General features: G+C 42.6%; 1 protein-coding gene across 4 annotated transcripts in view; it reads right to left on the reverse strand.

The window, feature by feature from the left end:
- The window catches only part of LOC112252252 (neurotrophic tyrosine kinase, receptor, type 3a), a 293700-nt gene that overhangs the window by 101070 nt on the left and 165567 nt on the right, over nt 1-27063 (reverse strand). For all 4 annotated transcript variants that reach the window (XM_024423331.2, XM_042323085.1, XM_024423330.2 and 1 more), the window contains exons 9-11: nt 25206-25220; nt 19618-19673; nt 18560-18662 (exon numbers count right to left, since the gene is read on the reverse strand). In XM_024423331.2, the coding sequence (XP_024279099.1) occupies nt 18560-18662; nt 19618-19673; nt 25206-25220 (174 nt within the window). The remainder of the gene's footprint in view (nt 1-18559; nt 18663-19617; nt 19674-25205; nt 25221-27063) is intronic.

A 27063-nucleotide genomic window follows, 5' to 3' on the forward strand; every position in this document is an offset into this window, starting at 1 on the left:
TGACATGTTTCTATGAACTTTTTTGGATACTATTTGGATTTTTCGTCTGCCTGTTGTGACTAAGTTTGAGCCTGTGGAATACTGAACAAAACATGTGAACAAAACTGAGGTTTTTGGATATAAAGAAGGACTTTATCAAACAAAACAAACATTTATTGAGTAAATGGGAGTCTTGTGAGTGCAACCATATGAATATTGTAGTAACCTGGTATATTTATGTTTACCAATAGATGGCAGTATTGACTCAAGACAGAGGTTTGCTTTCCGCTATCTGTAGCTATTTCCTATGTCTGCCTATATAACTACGATTAAGAAAGCTTCAGGTAGTTTAAGTCAGGTGCATCAAAGAATGTAATTCTAAGTTACAATTAAATACTAAACTGTACTTAAGTCTCATGAGTTGTAACTCTAAGAAGCCTTTAACTTCTTGACGCTACCCATCCCGTTAGCGGGATCATTTTCGTCAGCAACCGCTGAATAGCATAGCGCCACAGTCCAATAATATTACAAAAAAATATTCATATTCATGAAATCACAAGTGCAATATTGCAAAGCACAGCTTAGCCTTTTGTTAATCCACCTGTCGTCTCAGATTTTGAAATGATGCTTTACAGCGAAAGCAATCCAAGCGTTTGTGTAAGTCTATCGATAGCACAACAAAACATTATGTACACTAAGCATTAAGTAGCTAGGTCACGAAAATCAGAAAAGCAATCAAATTAACCGTTTACCTTTGATCTACTGATGTTTTCACTCACGAGACTCCCAGTTACACAACAAATGTTCCTTTTGTTCCATAAAGATTATTTTTATACCCAAAATATGTTTGTCGCGTTATGTTCAGAAATCCACAGGAAAGAGTGGTCACCACAACGCAGATGAAAATTCCAAATAATATCCATAATGTCCACAGAAACATGTCAAACGTTTTTTATAATCAATCCTCATGTTGTTTTTAAAATATATATTCGATAATATATCAACCGGGTGTGTAAGTTTTTCAATAACACCGGGAGAAACAATGGCCGCTTTACTCTGTAGCGCAAAACTCACTCTGAGAGCCCCCACCTAACCACTTACGCAATGTGATCTTTCACACTCATTTTTCAAAATAAAAGCCTGAAACTATGTCTAAAGACTGTTTACACCTTAGGGAAGTCATAGAAAAAGGAATCTGGTTGATATCCCTTTAAATGAAGGATAGGCATGCATAGGAACAGAGAGGTTTCAAAATAAGAGGCACTTCCTGGTTGGATTTTCCTGCAATATCGCCTGCAATATCAGTTCTGTTATACTCAGACAATATTTTTAAGTTTTGGAAACTTTAGAGTGTTTTCCATCCTAATCTGACAATTATATGCATATTCTAGTTTCTGGGGCTGAGAAATATTTCTGAAAAATTTCTGATTTTGAATTTGGCGCTCTGCAATTTCACTGGATGTTGGCCAGGTGGGAAGCTACCATCCCATGTCCCCTAGTGAGGTTAAGGAGCCTTTTGGGTCCTAGACTTGGCGCTCTGGTACAGCTTGCGGTGCAGTAGCAGAGAAAACAGTCTAACTTGGGCAACTGGAGTTTGACAATTTTACGGGCTTTCCTCTGACACCGCCTTCCTGGATGGCAGGAAGCTTGGCCCCAGTGATGTACTGGTTCATTCGCACTACCCTTTTTAGCACCTTACAGTCAGATGCAGAGCAGTTGCCATACCAGGAGGTGATGCTCTCAATGGTGCAGCTGTAGAACCTTTTGAGGATCTGGGGGCCCATGCCAAATCTTTTGAGTCTCCTGAGGGGGAAAAGGTATTGTCGTGCCCTCTTCACGACTGTCTTGGTATGTTTGGACCATGATAGTTTGTTGGTGATGTGGACACTAAGGAACTTGGAACTCTCGACCAGCTCCACAACATCGACGGGGCTGTAAATGGGGGCCTGTTCAGCCCACCTTTTCCTGGAGTCCACAATCAGCTCCTTTGTCTTGCTCACATTGAGGTTGTTGTCCTGGCTCCCCACTGCCAGTTCTCTGACCTCCTCCCTGTAGGCTATCGTTGTCAGTGATCAGGCCTACCACTGTTGTGTCGTCAGCATTCTTAATGATGGTGTTGGAGTCGTGTTCGGCCACGCAGTCGTGGGTGAACAGGGAATACAGGAGGGGACTGAGTACACACTCGAGGGGCCCCAGTGTTAAGGATCAGCGTGGCAGACGTGTTGTTGCCTACTCTTACAACCTGGGGGCTGCCAATCAGGAAGTCCAGGATCCAGTTGCAGAGGAAGGTGTTTAGTCCCAGAGTCCTTAGCTTAGCGATGAGCTTTGTGGGCACTATGGTGTTGAACGCTGAGCTGTAGTCGATGAACGGCATTCTCACATAGGTGTTCCTTTTGTCCAGGTGAGAAAGGGTGGTGTGGAGTGCGATTGAGATTGCGTCACCTGTGGATCTCTTTGGGGCGGTATGCGAATTGGAGTGGGTCTAGGGTGTCCGGGAGGATGCCCCTGATGTGAGCCACGACCAGCCTTTCAAAGCACTTAATGGTTACCGACATGAGTGCCACAGGGCGGTAATAATTTAGGCAGGTTACCTTCACTTCCTTAGCCACAGGGACGATGGTGGTCTGCTTGAAACATGTAGGTATTACAGACTCGGTCAGGGAGAGGTTGAAAATGTCAGTGAAAACACTTGACAATTGGTTCGCGCATGCTTTGAGTACACGTCCTGGTCACCGTCTGACCCAGCGGCTTTGTGAATGTTGACCTGTTTAAAGGTTTTGTTCACATTGTGTGATAATGCTCCCGGTAGCCAGTCATCCACAACAGCTGGTGCTCTTGTGCATGCTTCAGTGTTGCTTGCCTCGAAGCGAGCATAAAAGGTATTTAGCTTGTCTAGTTGGCTCGCATCAATGGGTAGCTCGCATCTGGGTTTCCCTTTGTAGTCCGTAACAGTTTTCAAGCCCTGCCACATCCGACGAGCGTCAGAGCCGGTGAAGTAGGATTCAATCTTAATCCTGTATTGGCGCTTTGCTTGTTTGATGGTCCTTCTGAGGGCATAGCGGGATTTCTTATAAGAATCCGGATTAGTCTCCCACTCCTTGAAAGCGGCAACTCGAATGCGAATGTTGCCTGTAATCCATGGCTTCTGGTTGGGATATGTACGTACAGCCACTGTGGGGACGACGTCATCAATGCACTTATTGATGAAGCCGATGACTGAGGTGGTGTATTCCTCAATGCCATTGGATGAAACCCAGAACATATTCCAGTCTGTGCTAGCAAAACAGTCCTGTAGCTTAGCATCCGCGTCATCTGACCAGTTCCATATTGAGCGAGTCACTGGTAGTTTTTGCTTGTAAGCAGGAATCAGGAGGATAGAATTGTGGTCAGATTTGCCAAATGGAGGGTGGGGGAGAGTTTTGTTTGCATCTCTGTGTGTGGAGTAAAGGTGCTGTAGGATTTTTCCCCCCTGACATGCTGGTAAAAATCTGGTAAAACTGATTTAAGTTTGCCTGCATTAAAGTCCCCGGCCACTAGGAGTGCCGCTTCTGGGTGTGCATTTTCTTCTTTGCTTATGGCCTTATAGAGTTGGTTGAGAGCGGTCTTAGTGCCAGATTCGCTTTGTGGTGGTAAATAGATGGCAACGAATAATACAGATAAACTCTCTTGGTAGATAGTGTGGTCGACAACTTATCATAAGGGACTCTACCTCAGGCGAGCAATACAATCGAGACTTCTTTAATATTAGACATCACGCACCAGCTGGTATTGACAAAAAGGCACACACCCCCACCTCTCGTCTTACCAGAGGTAGCGTCTCTGCTCTGTTCTGCCGGTGCATGGAAAATCCTGCCAGCTCTATTTTGTCTGTTTCTTCGTTCAGCCATGTCTCGGTGAAACATAAGATGTTACAGTTTTTAATGTCCCGTTGGTAGGATAATCTTAATAGAAGGTAATCAATTTTATTTTCTAACGATTGTACGTTAGCAAGGACACTGGAAGGCATTGGGAGTTTGCTCGCTCGTCTCAGGCTTCTCAGAAGGATCCCCGATCTGCGTTCCCTTTTCCGGCGTCTTTTCTTCACGCAAAAGACATGGATCTGGGCCTGTTCCAGTGACAGCAGAATATCCTTCTCGTCGGACTCATTAACCTCTTGAGCTTATGGCTGAATACTGCCCCGTTGGAGGAAGTGCGTGCCCATAGTAAACTGAAAATATTTTTTTCCAAAATTGCTAATATATGCATATAATAATAATTATTGAATAGAAAACACTCTAAAGTTTCTAAAACCGTTTAAATTATGTCTGTATGTAAAGCAGAACTCTCAGGGCAGCCTTTCTCCCAAACTCTCTCTTGTCAAGAGAAAAGTTGGGTCAACTTTGACGTCATCGCCCCCACCCTTCCCAGGCAGCTACCGATCTGGGAACAGTATGTATTTGTTCAGCGCGATGTCTGCTTTCAATTGGCACGTTCATTGTTTGAATTTCGCGCTCCCTCATCCTTTGGCGGGCGAAAATGCCCGGGTCACTCTCACATACATGCACTCTATTGCGCGCGGCCGATTTGGGGAACGTTCTTTTCCAATAGACACCAGTTGAAGCCGGTTCGTTTGTTTGCGATTATCATTGTTTTACATGATAAAAACATCATTTTGCTCGATTCTGCACTTAGTTTGACCAGTTTAGTCGACATATAATATGTAATTTTGAAGTTTTGATGCGCAAGAGTGCGGGACCAGAAGGAGCAGAAGTTATTTTGGGTGCATTTCAGCTGAAGCTGTTAGCATATGCTAATACAAAGACGCACAACTTGAAACCAAACGATGTATTGGGTAAGTATGACTCCTTCTACGTCTTCTGATCGAAGAACATCAAAGGTAAGGGAATATTTATGTGGTTATTTTGGGTTTCTGTGGACTCCAAACGTAGAGGAGACACTGCTAATATCTGAGCGCCGACTCATAGCATAGACTAGTGAACGAATTCTGTAACGTTAAAAATAAATGTAACACAGCGGTTGTATTAAGAAGAAGTGTATCTTTGTAACTATATGTAGAACATGTATATTTAGTCATGTTTATTGCTTGTTATCTGACGTTATCTGTCGGAGCTATCATAATTTCTCCGGACATTTTGAGTAGCATTTTTGAAATGTCTTCATTGTAAACAGAGATTTATGGATATTAATGGCATATTATTGAAAAAAAAAAAAAAATGTACTGTGTAACATGTAATATTACTGTCATCTGATGAAGATTTTCAAAAGGTTAGTGAATTATTTATTTTTTAATCCTACTTTTAAATTTTATATTTTCTGGGACAAAATGGCCGCCGCTTGCCTTTTGTTTCGGTGGTGGTCTAATATAAATGTGTGCTATGTTTTCGCCGTAAAACATTTTAGAAATCTGACTTGCTGGGTAGATGAACAAGGTGTTTATCTTTCATTTGAGCTATTGGACTTGTGTAGGTGTGGAGGTTAAATATTTCTAAGAATATTTTTTCGCATTTTGCGTTATGCTAATGAGCTTGAGCCGTAGTCACGATCCCGGATCTGGGATGGGTAGCATCTTATGGTATAGGGGACGCTTGCGTGCCACTTGGCCAAAAACCAGGGAAAATGCAGCGTGGCAAATTCAAATAAATGTATATAAAAATCTAACTTTCATTAAATCACACATGTAAGATACTCAATTAAAGCTACACTCGTTGTGAATCCAGCCAACATGTCAGATTTTTAAAAGGCTTTTTGCGAAAGCATAAGAAGCTATTATCTGATGATAGCACAACAGTAAACAAAGAGGGTAGCATATTTCAACCCTGCAGGCGCTACACAAAACGCAGAAATAAAATATAAAACATGCCTTACCTTTGACGAGCTTCTTTTGTTGGCACTCCAAAATGTCCCATAAACATCACAATTGGTCCTTTTGTTCGATTAATTCCGTCCATATATATCCAAAATGTCAATTTATTTGACGCATTTGATCCAGAAAAAAACAGCTTCCAAAATGCGCAATGCGCAACTACAAAATATTTCAAAAGTTGCCTATAAACTTTGCCAAAATATTTCAAACTACTTTTGTAATACAACCTTTGGTATTTTTAAACGTTAATAAATCGATCAAATTGAAGATGGGTCTATCTGTTTTCAATAGAGGACGAGAGGATTCTAATGCTACTTTTCAAGTCTTGGCCAACTCTCAACAGCGTTACCCTTTTCCAGGATGGCCCTACTTCTTCATTGCATAAATGAATAACCTCAACCAAATTCCAAAGACAGGTGACATCCAGTGGAAGAGGTAGGAACTGAAAACAAGTTTAAGAAATATGAGAATGAGAATTCAGTGAACAGACAGAGACCTCCCCCAAAAAATGATGAACGGTAAGTCCTCGGGGTTTTGCCTGCTACATAAGTTCTGTTATACTCACAGACATGATTCAAACAGTTTTAGAAACTTCAGAGGGTTTTCTATCCAAATCTACTAATAATATGCATATCTTATATTCTTGGCATGAGTAGCAGGAAGTTGAATTTGGGCACGCTATTTATCCAAAAGTGAAAATGCTGCCCCCTATACCTAAAGGAAAAAGTTTCTTCCAGTCCGCGGTGAGTAATCGCTTTTCTGATGTCCAGAAGTTATTTTCGGTCATAAGAGAGACGGTAGCAGCAACATTAAAGTAAAAAATTTAAAAATTAAGTTACACAAACCGCAATGTTTTTAAGACAAAATTGCACAATTGGTTGGGCGATTGTAAAACTTTAGCCATGTTCTTTGGCGTCATCTTTATATATTACGGCACGGAAACAGTGTTGCAGTAGTCTAATGTGAGAGGTTATAGCAGGGGAAACCGTGTTGCAGTCATGTATTCCACCGATGAAGGACGATAGCATTCTAAGCAGTTCCCCTCAGACTCTCCAGTGCCGTGGCCAAAACCCAGCCAGTCATGAATGATGTACTTTGCTTCACTGCTGTGTGCTAATCGCCCTTCGGCGGTACACAGGTAATGTTGCACAGAGAAAGGGATACCCTTGTGACAGACGTGGGATGGCGGATGTCAGGGGGCAGGACACGGGTGGGTAGGGAGGGGGGTTTAGGTGAGAGTGAAGCCAACCAGAGCAGACAGGAGCAAAGAAGAGCTAAGCTGCACTGTGGAGGGATGGAGGTAGGGTTGCTGCAGGGCAGCAAAAAAGCTCAGTTAGTTACAGAGGGAGAAGACACAGCACAAGTATGAGTGTCAGGACTTAATCGGGTGTCTCTCAGTCACTTCCCCTCTCCAGCAGCCCCTCTTTGTGTCTGCAGGTTGACACACAGACAGACCAGCTCTCTCTGCAGACACGTGGTACTCGAGCCCAGCAGTGGGTCCAGTGAAAAGGGCTAGGGGAGCTCTCAAAATAGACAGAGACAAAAGACAACAATGTTAAAGCCATTGTGACATCTTCCAATCAAATGGTGTGAAACCAGCCTTGAACCACTGTGACACTGAGTGACAAGCCTACACAGGCCACTAGTCATAGGATGTGGTGTGTTTCATGGATGGAAATACGACTGTCTATAAGGATTCCAGGAAGGTGTGCAGCTAGAGAGACTCATTGTGTTGCTAAGAGCCCATCTGTTGAGAAAGGATACACTACTTAACAACAAGCTGGACCTCTAATAACCTCCATTATTCTAAACAAATTGGACATATTTCATAAATAATCCCATAAGGTAAATTACATTACGCCTTGTGTTTTTTAAGTCAGACATCCCTTAAAGCATTCTGGACATCAAATGAGATTATCTAAATACAGAGGGCCAAAGAACCAAAAATTAAATTTCCCCTTTTAGCAGGGAATTTGTTGTGGTAAGAAGTGGACTTGCAGATACCTAATTAAATAATTTGTCCCCTGTCAGAGTCCCTTTTCTTTTCTTTTGAAAATCAGTATCACCAGATGAATCTGTGCATGTCCTACAGGCAGCAGGCCTGACTCCATAAGAGCACCAGCTCCAGGAAACATTACATTGGCACAGCCATAGGGGCATGTAGTTCTGGAATGGTTGGGAGGCACAATGGAAAGGTACAGTAAGTACATGGACTGGTCTGGTGAGGTGCGGCCTGTCAGTGAGAATTACGAATCATCCATTAAGAGCCTTTTAGAGAAAATGATGGAGGAGGACAGGACTCAGAAGAGTTGAACCCCTTGGGTCTGTACTGCCTTCTATAACATGGACTGCTCAGGAAATGCATTTTCGCATGATCAATGCATTTATTAATCATACCACAACACCTAGCTCATGAATTGTTATTCCACAGCTATGCACAAATATCCAGTTGTGAATGAAATGCCAACAGGTCATAGCGAAGCCAGCAGCCACTAAAGTGTGAATCATTACAGCAAGAAAAATGTCACAAACACAGTCTGTTCTGAAAAGAGACTATCCAATGAGAGAGGGAGACAGAGAGAAAGAGTAAGAGAGAGAGAAATGAAGATTGAGTGAGTGAGTGAGTGAGTGAGTGAGTGAGTGAGTGAGTGAGTGAGTGAGTGAGTGAGTGAGTGAGTGGTGGAGGTGGTGGTTGCTGCAGCCCTGGCATCAACAATCGATCACCGGTTACCACTCTGTCAATAGAAAGAAATGAGGCCACTCAAGGTCTCCCTCTCCCCATCTCCTCATCATTGTGCCTTTCACAAAACCTGTACTTATAACCAGATACCTGAGCAAATAAATAAACCAACCACTATATGAGGGGGAAAGAAAAAACAAAATCTCGGGCCCGAGATGTGACTAAATAAATCCAATGGTGTACAACACATTACAGTGTCAACCTGGAGTTTAATCTGGGTCCTACAGCACCACTCTCCAGAGCCGAAGCCCTGCTGCAGGTTGAACCACAGGACAAAAGAAATGCGGACCAGAAGCAATTTAGAGAGGTCAGATGAGAGTGACTTATCAGTCAATAGGCCTTTGTATGAGCTTTGATCTCAAAGAGAGTGTTGGAATTCTCAAAACCAACAGTGAATACTGATAAAGTATTTTATCTGGACTATTAAATCAATGTCATTTCAAGGTTGGTGTGGCGATTGTGCCATGTATGATCTACCCTCTAATATGTATGCAGGAGCGGGTAACACTAGTTGTTTGTATTCAGAATTGTTTTGAAGCTCTTGCCCAGAGGGATATCCTACGAATAAGGTTTGGGTTAGCAAAGTAACTTTTAGTCAACTCGGGATAGCCAGTCATATGAATGTGGTTCACCTTTTAGTCAGGTAAATTTCTATGGCAACGAATCCTTCTGAACTAACCTGCTCCAGGGCAGGCTAACTCAGGGCTAACTATTTATCCTGAATGAAGTACCTGAGCCACGAGTTGAGGCCTAATGAAAGAGCTACTCAGGGTTTTCTAAAGCTAACCAGCTTCAGTTAGTACGGATGAAGCCTGAGCTGGAATGTGAAGCTAACTGAAGCTGGTTGGCTTTACAAAACCCTGAGTAGATCTAGCTTGCACCGTAGTATACCCCTCAGGAATTAGAGCAATGTAAAAACACAGTGAATAAAAAGGGGTCTAAGTAAAAACAGCATAAAAAAGGCATACTTTATGTAATAATAATAATTTCTTTATAACCATAATTTCCTTATAACCACAAGTATTGAATTCATAAATTACATGTTTTACTGGAGAAGGATATTCAAGCAAGAGTTTTTAACATTTCTAGTGAGGTCAAACTTTCCATAGTGTATAACATTTTTCTGGCTGGCATATTTTGGGCAAAACAGTCATTTCCATTGTTGATAATTACAGGCTTTGTTACTGAAGCAGCACATTGGTCTTAATGTGTCAGTAAATGGAGATAATTACAGTACATTATACCTAAGCAGCCAAAAGGACTGTGAAAAAACTGCAAAACTAATAGCAGTATTTTAGAGCATCAAATATGCTCTAAATTGGTAGAATTTTTACACAATGTAACATGCTTTCAATGATGGTAAATGTCATTCATCATTATGTGGTAATGTGATAATCATGTCTGTATGTAGGAATATCCAATGTACACTGCTCAAAAAAATAAAGGGAACACTTAAACAACACAATGTAACTCCAAGTCAATCACACTTCTGTGAAATCAAACTGTCCACTTAGGAAGCAACACTGATTGACAATACATTTCACGTGCTGTTGTGCAAATGGAATAGACAACAGGTGGAAATTATAGGCATTTAGCAAGACACCCCCAATATAGGAGTGGTTCTGCAAGTGGTGACCAGACCACTTCTCAGTTCCTATGCTTCCTGGCTGATGTTTTGGTCACTTTTGAATGCTGGCGGTGCTTTCACCCACACAAGTGACTCGGGTAGTGCAGCTTATCCAGGATGGCACATCAATGCGAGCTGTGGCAAGAAGGTTTGCTGTGTCTGTCAGCGTAGTGTTCAGAGCATGGAGGCGCTACCAGGAGACAGGCCAGTACATCAGGAGACGTGGAGGAGGACGTAGGAGGGCAACAACCCAGCAGCAGGACCGCTACCTCCGCATTTATGCAAGGAGGAGCAGGAGGAGCACTGCCAGAGCCCTGGAAAATGAACTCCAGCAGGCCACAAATGTGCATGTGTCTGCTCAAACGGTCAGAAACAGACTCCATGAGGGTGGTATGAGGGCCGACGTCCACAGGTGGGGGTTGTGCTTACAGCCCAACACCGTGCAGGACGTTTGGCATTTGCCAGAGAACACCAAGATTGGCAAATTCGCCACTGGCACCCTGTGCTCTTCACAGATGAAAGCAGGTTCACACTAAGCACATGTGACAGACGTGACAGAGTCTGGAGACGCCGTGGAGAACATTCTGCTGCCTGCAACATCCTCCAGCATGACCGGTTTAGCGGTGGGTCAGTCATGGTGTGGGGTGGCATTTCTTTGGGGGGCCGCACAGCCCTCCATGTGCTCGCCAGAGGTAGCCTGACTGCCATTAGGTACCGAGATGAGATCCTCAGACCCCTTGTGAGATCATATGCTGGTGCGGTTGGCCCTGGGTTCCTCCTAATACAAGACAATGCCTGACCTCATGTGGCTGGAGTGTGTCAGCAGTTCCTGCAAGAGGAAGGCATTGATGCTGTGGACTGGTCCGCCCGTTCCCCAGACCTGAATCCAATTGAGCACATATGAGACATCATGTCTCGCTCCATCCACCAACGCCACATTGCACCACAGACTGTCCAGGAGTTGGCGGATGCTTTAGTCCAGGTCTGGGAGGAGATCCCTCAGGAGACCATCCGCCACCTCATCAGGAGCATGCCCAGGTGTTGTAGGGAGGTCATACAGGCACGTTGAGGTCACACACACTACTGTGCTTCATTTGGACTTGTTTTAAGGACATTACATCAAAATTGGATCAGCCTGTAGTGTGGTTTTCCACGTTAATTTTGAGTGTGACTCCAAATCCAGATCTCCATGGGTTGATAAATTTGATTTCCATTGATAATTTTGTGTGATTTTGTTGTCAGCACATTCAATTATGTAAAGAAATAAGTATTTAAAAAGAATATTTAATTCATTCAGATCTAGGATGTGTTATTTTAGTGTTCCCTTTATTTTTTTGAGCAGTTTATATTGTAGTAGCCGTGAAGTCCGAATAGCAATACTGTGAGTGTATGTAGTAATGTCAGTTACAGGACGGCTGTCTGATTGATGAACGATGCTCTTGGTTAAGTCGTGAGTGGGACAGTAAAACAAACGTCCCTAGGAAAATGGCCTTGTCATATTCATCCCATAAAGGTGAGATGGGATAGAGGACTAAGCTGTTTGTGGGTTTGCTCCAGCGTCTAGCACATCGGTGCAGCAAGCACACAACTTTCTTCTCTGAAGTAAGAGGGAGAAAAAGTCCTGTCCTATCTGAGTGAAAGTCCTGCAGTCAGATTTAAGATATAAATAATGGGATCTCACAGTGAGCCCTCGGAGAAAGTTTAATACTAGAGCGAGAACCACTGCTACTGTGGAATAAGAATCACTACAGAGGAGAGGGTGGTTTAAATACTGTAAGCCCTGGTCTAACATTGCCATGCACAGGGTGTCCTGATAACACTGAGATGGCATGGACACGCAGCTCACACCAAACCTGCCTTTTAGCTAATGCCAGCCACCCAGCTAGACACAGAGAACATGTGGAGACCAAATAGAGATTGCTGCTGTACCTCTTTATAAATTCTGGGCATAGAAACACGGCCATCAACAGATGCTACAGAACCTGCAACAAAGACCTAATTTATAAAACAGTGTTGCTTAGGGGCTGTATTAGCTGAGCTTTCAGCTGCTCCTCCGGGATGACCTTTTAGTCGCCACAGGACTAGATTACGGTTATTTCCACTTCAATTCATACAAACAACTATTATTTATTCAGCTGGACTGCGACCAAAATAATAAAATCAAGGCTCAATACTTTGTCCACAAACAGGATTCCTCAACACACTTGGCAGGATCCCGGAACAGAAAAGACCGATGTTTGGAGGGAAAAAGGATGAATGAAAAAAATACTCTTCTCAAGGGAGACACAATGGAGGCTTTTTATGGCCAGACTAGTCTCATCCTGAAGTCAATCGGCATTCCAAAGGCCCTTATTCAGGCAGAGTATAAAAAAACATGCCAAAGCATTTGTGAGCTTCGTGGCTCTCCTTGAAGTCTTACTGTCACATGCCAATCAGCCAGAATTACATGCCAGACATGCTCAAAGACTCAGGGAGAATGGCTGATTCTGTTCCTGCCTTCCTTTCTCTAATACCCTGCATTCACACGGGATAGTGGCGTGGTGCTGGATGGTGGCAGTCACGTCTCACAGCTAACCCAGGACATATGAGGACTCCCAATCAGATAAACCATTAAACGTAAATAACACCCGAGCCAGGATGTATCTGTGTGAGAGAGAACGAGGCCTGGGGATGCATGCAGAGCAGCGGAACTAGGAGACATTGTGTGTCTGCATGTAAACAGCTGGGAGAGTAAAGCAATCGAAACCGGCTGCTCCCTCCCTCCTGCAGTACCGTTACCGTCAGCCCGCCAGCACTCTGCCTGCAACTATCTCACTCTCTTCCTCCCCCATTTCTTCTTTCTTTTTTTTTATTCCACATCCGATGATGTTATCAACTTAATCTGCTTTTAATTAACTTGGTTAAAAAGGATTGAGAGCACTTTCTGTTGTTTGTCAAACAGAGGGAGAAGGAGCACAGAAGGGAAAAGGGGTGGAGGAAGAGAAGAGATGTGGGGATAGAGCCAGGAGGAGGAGAAAAGAGCCCCCTGTGGGACAGGAGTGAAATGGAGAAAGTCGATGTGGAGATGGCAAAGTGCCAAGGCAAGCAGTCAGCCAGCGGTATATGCATTCATTAGAGAACTACAGGCTTCATAGGGAGGCCTGGGGGCATTCTAATGTTGTTAACATCAGATACAGGGACTGATTACTTTCCAAAACTGTAAAAATATTGTCTGTGAGTATAACAGAACCGATATTGCAGGCGAAAACCTGAGGAAAATCTAATCAGGAAGTGCCTCTCATTTTGAAACCCTTCTGTTCCTATGCATACCTATCCTCCATTTAAAGGGATATCAACCAGATTCCTTTTTCTATGGCTTCCCTAAGGTGTAAACAGCCTTTAGACATAGTTTCAGGCTTTTATTTTGAAGAATGAGCGTGAAAGATCACATTGCTTAAGTGGATCGGTGGGGGCTCTCAGAGTGAGTTTTGCGCTACAGAGTAAAGCGGCCATTGTTCCACCCGGTGTTATTTAAAAAGCTACACACTCGGTTGATATATTATCTAATATATATTTGAAAAACAACCCGAGGAATGATTACAAAAAACGTTTGACATGTTTCTGTGGACATTATGGAGACTATTTGGAATTTCTGTCTGCGTTGTCGTGACCTCTCTTTCCTGTGGATTTCTGAACATACCTCTGTTTGTTTATCGCGTTATTTTGAGTATAAAAATGATCTTTATGGAAAAAAGGAACATTTGCTGTGTAACTGGGAGTCTCGTGAGTGAAAACATCCAAAATCAAAGGTAAATGGTTAATTTGATTGTTTTTCTGATTTTCGTGACCAAGCTTCCTGATGCTAAGTGTACATAATGCTATGCTATCGATAAACTTACACAAACGCTTCGATTGCTTTCGCTGTAAAGCATCATTTCAAAATCTGAGACGACAGGTGGATTAACAAATGGCTAAGCTGTGTTTTGCAATATTGCACTTGTGAGTTCATGAATATGAATATTTTTTTGTAATATTATTGGAGTGTGGCGCTATGCTATTCAGCGGTTGCTGACGAAAATTATCCCGCGACAGGGATGGGTAGCGCCACAACTTTGGAAGTATGCTAGGGGTCATTGTCCATTTGGAAGACCCATTTGCGACCAAGCTTTAACTTCCAGACTGATGTCTTGAGATGTTGCATCAATTTATCCACATCGTTTTCCCTCCTCATGATGCCACCTATTTTGTGAAGTGCACCAGTTCCTCCTGCAGCAAAGCACCCTCCACAACATGATTCTGCCACCCCCGTGTTTCACGGTTGGGATGGTGTTCTTTGGCTTGCAAGCCTCCCCCTTTTTCCTCCAAACATAACGTTGGTCATCATGGCCAAACAGTTCCATTTTTGTTTCATCAGACCAGAGGACATTTCTCCAAAAAGTACGATCTTTGTCCCCATGTGCAGTTGCAAACCGTAGTCTGGCTTTTTATGGCGGTTTTGAAGCAGGGGCTTCTTCCTTGCTGAGTGGCCTTTCAGGTTATGTCAATATATGTCGATATTTGTTTTACTGTGGATATAGATACTTTTGTACATGTTGTCTACAGCATCTTCACAAGGTCCTTTGCTGTTGTTCTGGGATCGATTTGTACTTTTTGCACCAAAATACATTCATCTCTAGGAGACAGAACGTGTCTCCTTCCTGAGAGGTATGATGGCTGCGTGATCCCACGGTGTTTATACTTGCATACTATTCTTTGTACAGATGAATTTGGTACCTTCAGGCATTTGGAAATTGCTCCCAAGGATGAACCAGACTTGTGGAGGTCTACAATTTGTTTTCTGAGGCCTTGGATGAATTCTTTTGATTTTCCCATGACGTCAAGCAAAGAGGCACTTAGTTTGAAGGTAGGCCTTGAAATACATCCACAGGTACACCTCCAATTGACTCAAATTATGTAAATTAGCCTATCAGAAGGTTCTAAAGCCATGACATCATTTTCTGGAATTTTCCAAACTGTTTAAAGGCATAGTCAACTTAGTGCATGTAAACTTCTGACCCACTGGAATTGTGATACAGTGAATTATAAGTGAAATAATCTGTCTGTAAACAATTTGTGGGGAAAAAATACTTGTGTCATGCACAAAGTAGATGACCTAACCGACTTGCCAAAACTATAGTTTGTTTACAATACATTTGTGGAGTGGTTGAAAAACAAGTTATAATGACTCCAACCAAAGTGTATGTAAACTTTCGACTACAACTGTATGTAGGTCTAACTATTAGCTAACGTTATTGTCTGATGTTTCAGGTACACAAGAGTGCCAATGGGAGTGAACACCCACACAAAAACGCTGCCAAAAATCTGCAAAATAGCCAGCCCGTTGCAGATTTACACAAACCACTGCCTTCGAACCACCATGATCCAGAAACTGTCGGATGACAGAGGCACGAGAAATAGAGGTTCGATAAATACTGTCTGTCAGAGGACACAGATTCGAAACCTCTCTTCAAAGTTACTGGAGGCCAAATCTGGAATCGGTGGAGCACTGTTCTCTGACAATGCAGCAGCAGCTCCCCCAGTTAAATGAACGGCATCCATTTCCAGCAGCGTGTAGCCAACAAACGACAACATGGGTAAGCCAACAAACAATAACATGGACAAGCCAACAACAAACGATAACATGGGCAAGCCAAAAACAAACGATAACATGGGCACGCCAACAACAAACGACAACATGGGCAAGCCAACAACAAACTATAACATGGAGAGAAAAAAAATCGCTTGTGCACAATAAATGGCAACATTCAGATAAACATGAATAAATAATCGGCATGTGTTAGTCACTCTAGAAGTGGTGCTAATGCTTGTTTTTTTCATACATTTAATGTAAGCTTGCTATCTAGCCTGTGGTTGTTGCATACTGTAGCAACCAGTCTAACAACGACACTTTTGTCCTGACTACTTTTTCTGGCGGAATGTATTTATTTATTATTTATTTATTTATTAAAGCAACATTTTCAATTTAGATGTGTAGATGTTATTCCAGCCATGTCAAATTGGTTGTTGATCATTGCTAGACAACCATTTTTAGGTCTTGCCATAGATTTTCAAGTAGATTTATGTCAAAACTGTAACTCAGCCACTCAGGAACATTCACTGTCTTCTTGGTAAGCAACTCCAGTGTAGATTTGGCCTTGTGTTTTAGGCTATTGTCATGCTGAAAGGTGAATTAATTCCCGTGTTGAGTGAAAAGTAGACTCAGCCAGGTTTTCCTCTAGAATTTTGCCTGTGTTTAGCTCTTATTCATAAATTTTTTATCCTGAAAAACTACAATCCTTAACAATTACAAGGATACCCATTACATTATGCCTGAACATATGGAGAGTGGTACTCAGTAATGTGTTGAATTGGATTTGCTCTAAACAAAACAGTTTCTATTCAGGACAAAAAAGTTAATTGCTTTGCCACATCTTTTTGTAGTATTACCTTAGTGCCTTGTTGCAAACAGGATGTTTTGGAATATTTGTAAACTCTACAAGCTTTCTTCTTTTCACTCTGTCAATTAGGTTAGTACTGTGGAGTAACTACAATGTTGTTGATCCATCATGCCATTCATCTGCCGCCATCACCTCATGTTTCAGCATGATAAATCACGGCCCCATGTCACAAGGATCTGTACATAATTCCTGGAAGCTGAAAATGTCCCAGTTCATTCATGGCCTGTATACTCACCAGACATGACCAATTGACCCACCAGACCCGTTGAGCATGTTTGGGATGCTCTGAAAAGACGTGTACAACAACGTGTTCCAGTTCCCACCAATATCCAGCAACTTTGCACACCCATTGAAGAAGAGTGGGATAACATGCCACAGGCCACAATCAACAGTCTGATCAACTCTATGCAAAGGAGATGTGTCACGCTTCATGAGGCAAATTATGGTTACAGATAGACTGGTTTTCTGATCCACCCCCTACCTTTTTTTGAAGGCATCTGTGGCCAACAGATGCATATCTGTATTCCCAGTCATGTGAAATCCATAGATTAAGTCATACTGAATTTACGGATTTCCTTGTAACTCAGTAAGATCTTTGAAATTGTCTCATGTTGCGTTTATGTTTTAGTTCAATGTATATAATACATTAAAATAAATATTGGGGAGGACAGGGGGACGACCTCAATAGAGTGACTGAAATAAAAATGGAAACTGTATAGAAACGATATTGGACCTACATTTATACAGATTCTTGACTGTGTCCAGCTCGCTAAGAATCCCCCAAATGAAAACAAGACCGTCAGGGAGCATCAGAAATTCCCAAAATTATGAATAGAGGACAATTTTTTGCACATTTCTGACGCAGAGGAAAAATAACACATTTCCGTGCGGCGCTCCGGACCTCTTTGAAGACCGAATGCGGCCCCCGGGAGAAAAAATTTGTTTGATACCACTGGCCCACATCCTCCTAAGCTATGTCTACACAGGCAATGCACAGTCATCAGCCAAAGCCGGCATGTGTTACCTGAAACACTGTAAACACAGTCATACAGTTTCTAACAGCAGCACAGCCATCCCTGAGGCAGGGCTGTTCCAGGGGAAGGGACAGGGCATGAAGCTGAGAGAGAGGTGTTTACTACTACTGCATCCGTCACAGAGAGCACCAAGTCCAACATGACATGCAGCGGAACCAGCTGCATCAGCCACAAGAAGACAGTGATAAGTAGTGCTTGGACATGACTCAAAAATATACGCTTAGGCTGCACTGTGCCATATTTGGAATTGGTTGGCATAACTGACACTCCTGAAAACTCATCTTCACAGTGATCAAATCTGAGGTATGGTGAGTGTCACCCCCACCTCCGCCTGCCTGTCCACACACAACACAAGCAGTAGATAAAGTATAGGTACACGCTAGAAAAAAGGGTTCCAAAAGGGTTCTGCAGCTGTCCCCATGGATAACCCTTTTTTGGTCCCATGTATAACCCTTTTTGGCTCCAGGTGGAACTCTTTTGGATTCCATGTAGAACCCTCTGTGGAAAAGGTTCTACATGGAACCAAAAGGGATCTACCTGGAACCAAAATGGTTTATCAAAGGGTTATCCTATGGGGACAGCCAAATAACCTTTTTGGTTCTAGATAGCACCTTTTGAGTGTAATGTTACAGCTGGGTATTGCATACATACATACTGCATGTGAAAGTGGACTAGGTATGGCATAGAAAGATAACACAACAAGGTATTTGGCATGAAAGGGATACAGAAGCACAAAGCCAGTATAATTTATATTTTTACAGGTGAGGTGCTATCTAAAAAAACAAGGTCTAAATTATTCTTTCAGAACTTCCTTTCAGAAGAACACTTAGTGTTCCTTACCTTTCATTCCGAACTTTGACCGCCGTCCATATTTGTTGATGAGAACAAACAGGACAACAAGAAGGACACAGGCAAATCCAGCCAGGCCGACAGCAATAGACACCTGGAGCAGGACAAGACAGGGTTTAGTGAGAGTAGATCTCACAATGAAGATGGCTATTCTGTACTTAAGGTAGACAACAGGCATAAAGCCTGAATGCAGGGTTTGTGAAAATTTGATTAGTAGTGCAATGTACTACTGAAAATGAAAGGGAATGCATTTTACCATATGGTAAGGTGCAGTAGACTATTGAGGTTTACATAAGTTACTTCAACAACAAAAACATGTTAGGGCACTCTCTGCACATTAACAATGCCTCTACGTGCCATTCTCCACTGGCAAAAAAAAAACAATACAAAGAGGAGATGCACGAAATGAAGTGGAAGTCTTCCCTCCTCCCATGTCAATGCTCTCTTCCCCATTAAAACCTTAAAATGAGCAAATCATCTCCATCCAGTCAATTATGCAGGCTGATGTTTATTGTCATGAGTCTTCTTGTCCTGGAGGCAGAACTGAGCGATTTCCCCTTAAATAGGCCAGCTCAAAAGTCAAAATTGGCTATATTGTCAAATTTGATAAAAACAAAAATTTGCTTTTAGGTCTTCATTTAAGGTCAGGGATAGACATTATGGTTAACAGTGTGGTTAATGTTAAAATCAGATTTTATTACTTGTGGCTGTGCCAGCTAGTGACCACTCTGCAGAGATTCCTCCAGATCAAGATTCCTGATGAAAAAAACACTAACCTGTACCAATTGCAGCACAAAGATGAGCGAAATTACATTCTTAAGAAGTTGTTAAACACAGTGGCCACAAGGGAAAAGGCAGATAGGAGGGAGCTACAAGGCAAGGGAGTGAAAAATAAAGGAAAATAAACAGATTAAAATAGCTCAAACTAAAGCCTCCTTTTTGTTGTTGTTCCCAGGAAAAAGAAGATGTTCATGTGCTGTATGCAGGCTGTAGCTACACTAGGTTTTAAACAGCCACTTAGTACAGCACCACCATGTTCTCAAACTCACCCCGAACGTGTCCTCCTCAGGCCTGTGTGTTACTGTGATGGTCGGCGTAGGAGTCCCTGTGAAGAAGAACAAAGAACACATTGGTCCTATTTATGAAAGTACTGACTGACAACCTTGAGTTATACTGTATGTTCTGTATAGTATATACATAACATGCAGTCTACACTAAAATTCTGAACAAGCCATAGGCATGGAGATGAACATTCAGAGTTGTAATCCGTGATGGCAGGGGAGAAGGGTGGGTATGGCCTACAGCAGAGATCATCAACTATATTCAGCCATGGGCCATTCAGCCCATTTCAAATTTTGCTTACATGTGTATACGATCAAATACACTGAGTGTACAAAACATTAAGAACACCTGCTTTTTCTATGACAGACTGACCAGGTGAATCCAGGTGAAAGCTATGATCCTTATGATGTCACAATCAGTGTACATGAAGTGGAGGAGACAGGATAAAGAATGATTTTTTAGCCTTGAGACATGGATTGTGCATGTGTGCAATTCAGAGGGTGAATGGGCAAGACAAAAGATGTAAGTGCCATTGAACAGGGTATGATAGTATGTGTCAGGCGCACCGGTTTGTGTCAAGAACTGAAACACTTCTGGGTTTTGCACACTCAACAGTTTCCTGTGTGTATCAAGAATGGTCCACCAACCAAAGGACATCCAGCCAACTTGATACAACTGTGGGAAGCATTGGAGTCAACATGGGCCAGCATCCCTGTGGAACGCTTTCGACACCTTGTAGAGTCCATCCAAACTTATTAAGGCTGTTCTTAGGGCAAAAGGTTGGGGTACAACTCAATATTAGGAAGGGGTTTTTAATGTTTTGTACACTCAGTGTATTATGTGTGCAAAGAGACCCCCCCCCCCAAAAAAAATATATATATACAGTGCCTTGCGAAAGTATTCAGCCCCCTTGAACTTTGCGACCTTTTGTCACATTTCAGGCTTCAAACATAAAGATATAAAACTGTATTTTTTGTGAAGATTCAACAACAAGTGGGACACAATCATGAAGTGGAACGACATTTATTGGATATTTCAAACTTTTTAACAAATCAAAAACTGAAAAATTGGGCGTGCAAAATTATTCAGCCCCCTTAAGTTAATACTTTGTAGCGCCACCTTTTGCTGCGATTACAGCTGTAAGTCGCTTGGGGTATGTCTATCAGTTTTGCACATTGAGAGACTGAACATTTTTCCCATTCCTCCTTGCAAAACAGCTCGAGCTCAGGGAGGTTGGATGGAGAGCATTTGTGAACAGCAGTTTTCAGTTCTTTCCACAGATTCTCGATTTGATTCAGGTCTGGACTTTGACTTGGCCATTCTAACACCTGGATATGTTTATTTTTGAACCATTCCATTGTAGATTTTGCTTTATGTTTTGGATCATTGTCTTGATGGAAGACAAATCTCTGTCCCAGTCTCAGGTCTTTTGCAGACTCCATCAGGTTTTCTTCCAGAATGGTCCTGTATTTGGCTCCATCCATCTTCCCGTCAATTTTAACCATCTTCCCTGTCCCTGCTGAAGAAAAGCAGGCCCAAACCCTGATGCTGCCACCACCATGTTTGACAGTGGGGATGGTGTGTTCAGGGTGATGGGTTGTGTTGCTTTTACGCCAAACATAACGTTTTGCATTGTTGCCAAAAAGTTCAATTTTGGTTTCATCTGACCAGAGCACCTTCTTCCACATGTTTGGTGTGTCTCCCAGGTGGCTTGTGGCAAACTTTAAACGACACTTTTTATGGATATCTTTAAGAAATGGCTTTCTTCTTGCCACTCTTCGATAAAGGCCAGATTTGTGCAATATACGACTGATTGTTGTCCTATGGACAGAGTCTCCCACCTCAGCTGTAGATCTCTGCAGTTCATCCAGAGTGATCATGGGCCTCTTGGCTGCATCTCTGATCAGTCTTCTCCTTGTATGAGCTGAAAGTTTAGAGGGACGGCCAGGTCTTGGTAGATTTGCAGTGGTCTGATACTCCTTCCATTTCAATATTATCGCTTGCACAGTGCTCCTTGGGATGTTTAAAGCTTGGGAAATCTTTTTGTATTCAAATCCAGCTTTAAACTTCTTCACAACAGTATCTCGGACCTGCCTGGTGTGTTCCTTGTTCTTCATGATGCTCTCTGCGCTTTTAACGGACCTCTGAGACTATCACAGTGCAGGTGCATTTATACGGAGACTTGATTACACACAGGTGGATTGTATTTATCATCATTAGTCATTTAGGTCAACATTGGATCATTCAGAGATCCTCACTGAACTTCTGGAGAGAGTTTGCTGCGCTGAAAGTAAAGAGGCTGAATAATTTTGCACGCCCAATGTTTCAGTTTTTGATTTGTTAAAAAAGTTTGAAATATCCAATAAATGTCGTTCCACTTCATGATTGTGTCCCACTTGTTGTTGATTCTTCACAAAAAAATAAAGTTTTATATCTTTATGTTTGAAGCCTGAAATGTGGCAAAAGGTTGTAAAGTTCAAGGGGGCCGAATACTTTCGCAAGGCACTGTATATCTTGGAGCTGATTTGCTGGTGTTTTCACAGTCTTTTATGTCCAACAATAAACGTTTTAACATACTTTTATGTCCAACCCTGAGCTACAGTATGTACCAGATGAAAGAATTACAGCACAGACCCACAATCCATGCAGCTAACTAATGTTATGGTTAATGTTTTACAAACTATGTAGTGTTAGTTGGGTTGTTGCCCTTCACAGCTCTGCTTCCATTTCTGTTAAACTGAGACCTTTTCTAGTCTCTCCTCATCTGTATGCACTTCTATGGAGACACTAATTCCCTTGGGTTTCCCTCCCATCATGCTCTCTGCTAACAGGCCACGGTGTGGTGGAGTGTAGGGGAGCGGAAAAGAATAGAACAGAACTGTGCTGAGTGTATCTGACAAACCCATCTGTCCTGTTCTGCCTGCCCTCTTCCTCTCCCTGCCTTCCTACCACCAAGTACACTCATCCAACATAATTTCCAGCCCTGACAGTAACAATCTGTCACTCTCTCACGACCGCATTCAGGATTTATTATGCATGGAATATCCCAATGAAGCTCCGGCATGATGTCAATTTGAGGGCCTGGGGATGAAGATCAGTGGTTGTGCGTGCCTCTACATTTAACTCCTAAATTAGAACAGATTAAAGACTAAATGAAAATGCCCTCCTAGAGCCTGTTGGTCCTTCAACGAGAGAGGCGTCTAGCTACAACCTTGAGTCCTACTCAGCAAATGTAGGCAGTGTATGGTAGGAACAACTGTTTGGAATTAGGGTAGTAAATATCAGAAGATTTAAATTAAATCAAATGTAAGCTCCCATTACCATTTTGTCACTATGTTAATTAAATAGATGTCATGGTACTATTTATGTCATTGTACTTCAGGTAACAGCCAAAATATAGGATTCACTTGAGTAAATGAGGGATACAAAGATTATTGAAAGCAGGTGCTTCCACACAGGTGTGGTCTTGAGTTAATTAAGCAATTAACATCCCATGATGTTTATGGTCATGTATAAAAATGCCCAGTCACCCATTATTTTGGCTACCATGGCTAGAAGAAGAGATCTCAGTGACTTTGAAAGAGGGGTCTCAAAGGAGGGTTAAAGTGTACAGTTGTGGCCAACATTTTTGAGAATGACACAAATATTAATTTGCAAGTCTGCTGCCTCAGTTTGTATGATGGCAATTGGCATATGTTATGAAGGGTAATCAGATTAATTGCAAAGTCCCTCTTTGCCATGCAAATAAACTGAATCCACAAAAAAAACATTTCCACTGCATTTCAGCCCTGCTACAAAAGGACCAGCTGACATGATTCTCTTGTTAACACAGGTGTGAGTGTTGACGAGGACAAGGCTGGTGACCACTCTGTCATGCTGATTGAGTTCGATTAACAGACTGGAAGCTTCAAAAGGAGGATGGTGCTTGGAATCATTGTTCTTCCTCTGTCAACCTTTGTTACCTGCAAGGAAACACGTGCCGTCATCATTGCTTTGCACAAAAAGGGCTTCACAGGCAAGGATATTGCTGCCAGTAAGATTGCACCTAAATCAACCATTTATCAGATCATCAAGAACTTCAAGGAAAGCTGTTCAATTGTTGTGAAGAAGACTTCAGGGCGCCCAAGAAAGTCCCGCAAGTGCCAGGACCGTCTCCTAAAGTTGATTCAGCTGCGGGATCGGGGCACCACCAGTACAGAGCTTGCTCAGGAATGGCAGCAGGCAGGTGTGAGTGCATCTGCACGCACAGTGAGGCGAAGACTTTTGGAGGATGGCCTGGTGTCAAGAAGGGTAGCAAAGAAGCCACTTCTCTCCAGGAAAAACATCAGTGACAGACTGATATTCTGCAAAAGGTACAGGGATTGGACTGCTGAGGACTGGAGTAAAGTCATTTTCTCTGATGAATCCCCTTTCTGCTTGTTTGGGGCATCCGGAAAAAAGCTTGTCCGAAGAAGACAAGGTGAGCGCTACCATCAGTCCTGTGCCATGCCAACAGTAAAGCATCCCGAGACCATTCATGTGTGGGGTTGCTTCTCAGTCAAGGGAGTGGGCTCACTCACAATTTTGCCTAAGAACACAGCCATGAATAAAGAATGGTACCAACACATCCTCTGAGAGCAACTACTCCCAACCATCCAGGAACAGTTTGGTGATGAGCAATGCCTTTTCCAGCATGATGGACCACCTTTCCATAAGGCAAAGGTATAACTAAGTGGCTCGTGGAACAAAACATCAATATTTTGGATCCATAGCCAGGAAACTCCCCAGACTTTTAATCTAATTGAGAACTTGTGGTCAATCCTCAAGAGGCGGATGGACAAACAAAAACCCACAAATTCTGACAAACTCCAAGCATTGATTATGCAAGAATGGGATGCCATGAGTCAGGATGTGGCTCAGAAGTTAATTGACAGCATGCCAGGGTGGATTGCAGAGGTCTTGAAAAAGAACACTGCAAATATTGAATCTTGGCCTGAACTTCATGTAATTGTCAATAAAAGCCTTTGACACTTATGAAATGCTTGTAATTACATCAGTATTCCATACTATCATCTGACAAAAATATCTAATATCTAAGGACACTGAAGCAGCAAACCTTGTGAAAATTAATATTTGTGTCATTCTCAAAACTTTTGGCCACGAATGTATATATGTGTGCGTCTCAGTCACCAGATCTCAACCCAATTAAACACTTATGGAAGATACTGGAACGTTGCCTGAGACATCGTTTTCCACCACCATCAACAAAGCACCAAAATGATGGACTATCTCATGGAAGAATGGTATTGCATCCCTCCAATAGAGTTCCAGACAGTTGTAGAATCTATGCCAAGGTGTTCTGGCAGCTCGTGATGGCCCAATGCCATATTAAGATACTTTATCTTGGTGTATCCTTTATTTTGGCAGTTACCTACATTTATTGTTGATGGTCTTAAAATAGAAATAATTTACCATAACCCCCTAGAATCGTTAAAATCACGTTTTATTCAGATAGAGACTTCCGGGTTCTTGCATATCATGGTACTATTTGTCTTATGGTACTACTTCTTGTTGACTGTTTTATAAAATCACTTACCATAATCACCATAATCTGTAGGAAAAGAAGACAGAAAAGGATTTGTCAGTGATGTATTCAACCAATGTGTATATGTACAGGGCATGTTTAAAGAAGAACATTTTTTACTTTACGACTGGTCAGCAAATACACTATATATACACAAAAGTATGTGGACACCCCTTCAAATTTGTGGATTCGGCTATTTCAGCCACTGCCATTGCTGACAGGTGAACAAAAATCGAGCGCACATCCATGCAATCTCCATAGACAAACATTGGCAGTAGAATGGACTTACTGAAGAGCTCAGTGACTTTCAACGTGGCACCGTCATGGGATGCCACCTCTCCAACAAGTCATTTAGTCAAATTTCTTCCCTGTTAGAGCTGCCATGGTTAACTGTAAATGCTGTTATTGTAAAGTAGAAAAGTCTAGGAGCAACAACGACTCAGCTGCAGAGTGGTAGGCCACACAAGCTCACAGAACGGGACCGCTGAGGGCTTGAAGCGCGTAGTGCGTAAAAATTGCCTGTCCTCAGTTGCAACACTCACTATCGAGTTCCAAACTGCCTCTGGAACAAGAGTGAGCACAAGAACTGTTCGTCAGGAGCTTCATGAAATGGCAGAGCAGCCGCACATAAGCCATAATGCCAAGCATTGGCTGAAGTGGTGTAAAGCGCCCCACAATTGTACTTTGGAGCACTGGAAATGCGTTCCCTGGAGTGATGAATCATGCTTCACCATCTGGCAGTCCGACTGACGCATCTGGGTTTGGCGGATGCCAGGAGAATGCTACTTGCCCGAATGCATAGAGCCAACTGTAAAGTTTGGTGGAGAAAGAATAATGGTCTGGGGCTGATTTTCATGGTTTGGGCTAGACCCCTTAGTTCCAGGTAAAGGACATCTTAAAGCTACAGCATATACTGACATTCTAAAGATTTTGTGCTTCCAACTTTGTGGCAACAGTTTGGGGATGGCCCTTCCTGTTACAGCATGACAATGCCCCCGTGCACAAAGTGAGGTCCATACAGAAATGGTTTGTTGAGATCGGTGTGGAAGAACTTGACTGGCCAGCACAGAGCCCCTTTGGAATTAATTGGAATGCCGACTGTGTGCCAGGCCTAATCGCCCAACATCAGTGCCTGACCTCACTAATGCTCTTGTGGCTGAATGGAAGCAAGTCCCCGCAGCAATGTTCTAACATCTAGTGGAAGGCCTTCCTAGAATAGTGGAGGCTGTTACATCAGCAAAGGGCAGACCAACTCCATATTAATGCCCATGATTTTGGAATGAGATGTTTGAGCAGGTGTCCACATACCTTTGGTCATGTAGTGTATATCTAAATGTGTTTCCTAGGTTTCTACACTTGAGCTGACCAACTTGGGCTGTCATGGAGTTACAGTCAAGCCTTTCAACATCTCCCGTCTCGTTACTGTGCTCTCCACTCCCTATGAACCTCGGCATCCATGTGTTGAATCCCATTATAGTGAGATCCCTTAAAATCGGGTCCCAATCCCGAAATCGCTTTAGCCTTTACCAAGAAATCTGCTTCTTCCCGTTAACATCCAATCATCTTTCACAGCATTGCAAATCTGCATTCGAATTCTGGCATAAGATCTGTATTTTTTTGTTGATAACACATTTTCCTCAGCCCTTGATTGGGGTCGGGTGTGTTGGATGCTGGGGCGGGGGTGTGCCACTTTGGGTCACCGGACCAAGATTCAGGGGCACTGTTATAAGCCAAATCATCAAATCAAATATATTTATAAAGCCCTTCTTTCATCAGCTGATGTCACAAAGTGCTGTACAGAATCCCAGCCTAAACCCCCAAACAGCAAGAAATGCAGGTGTAGAACCACGGTGGCTAGGAAAAACTCCCT

Source organism: Oncorhynchus tshawytscha, linkage group LG06, assembly GCF_018296145.1.
Source record: "Oncorhynchus tshawytscha isolate Ot180627B linkage group LG06, Otsh_v2.0, whole genome shotgun sequence".
In the NCBI taxonomy this organism is placed as follows: Eukaryota; Metazoa; Chordata; class Actinopteri; order Salmoniformes; family Salmonidae; genus Oncorhynchus; species Oncorhynchus tshawytscha.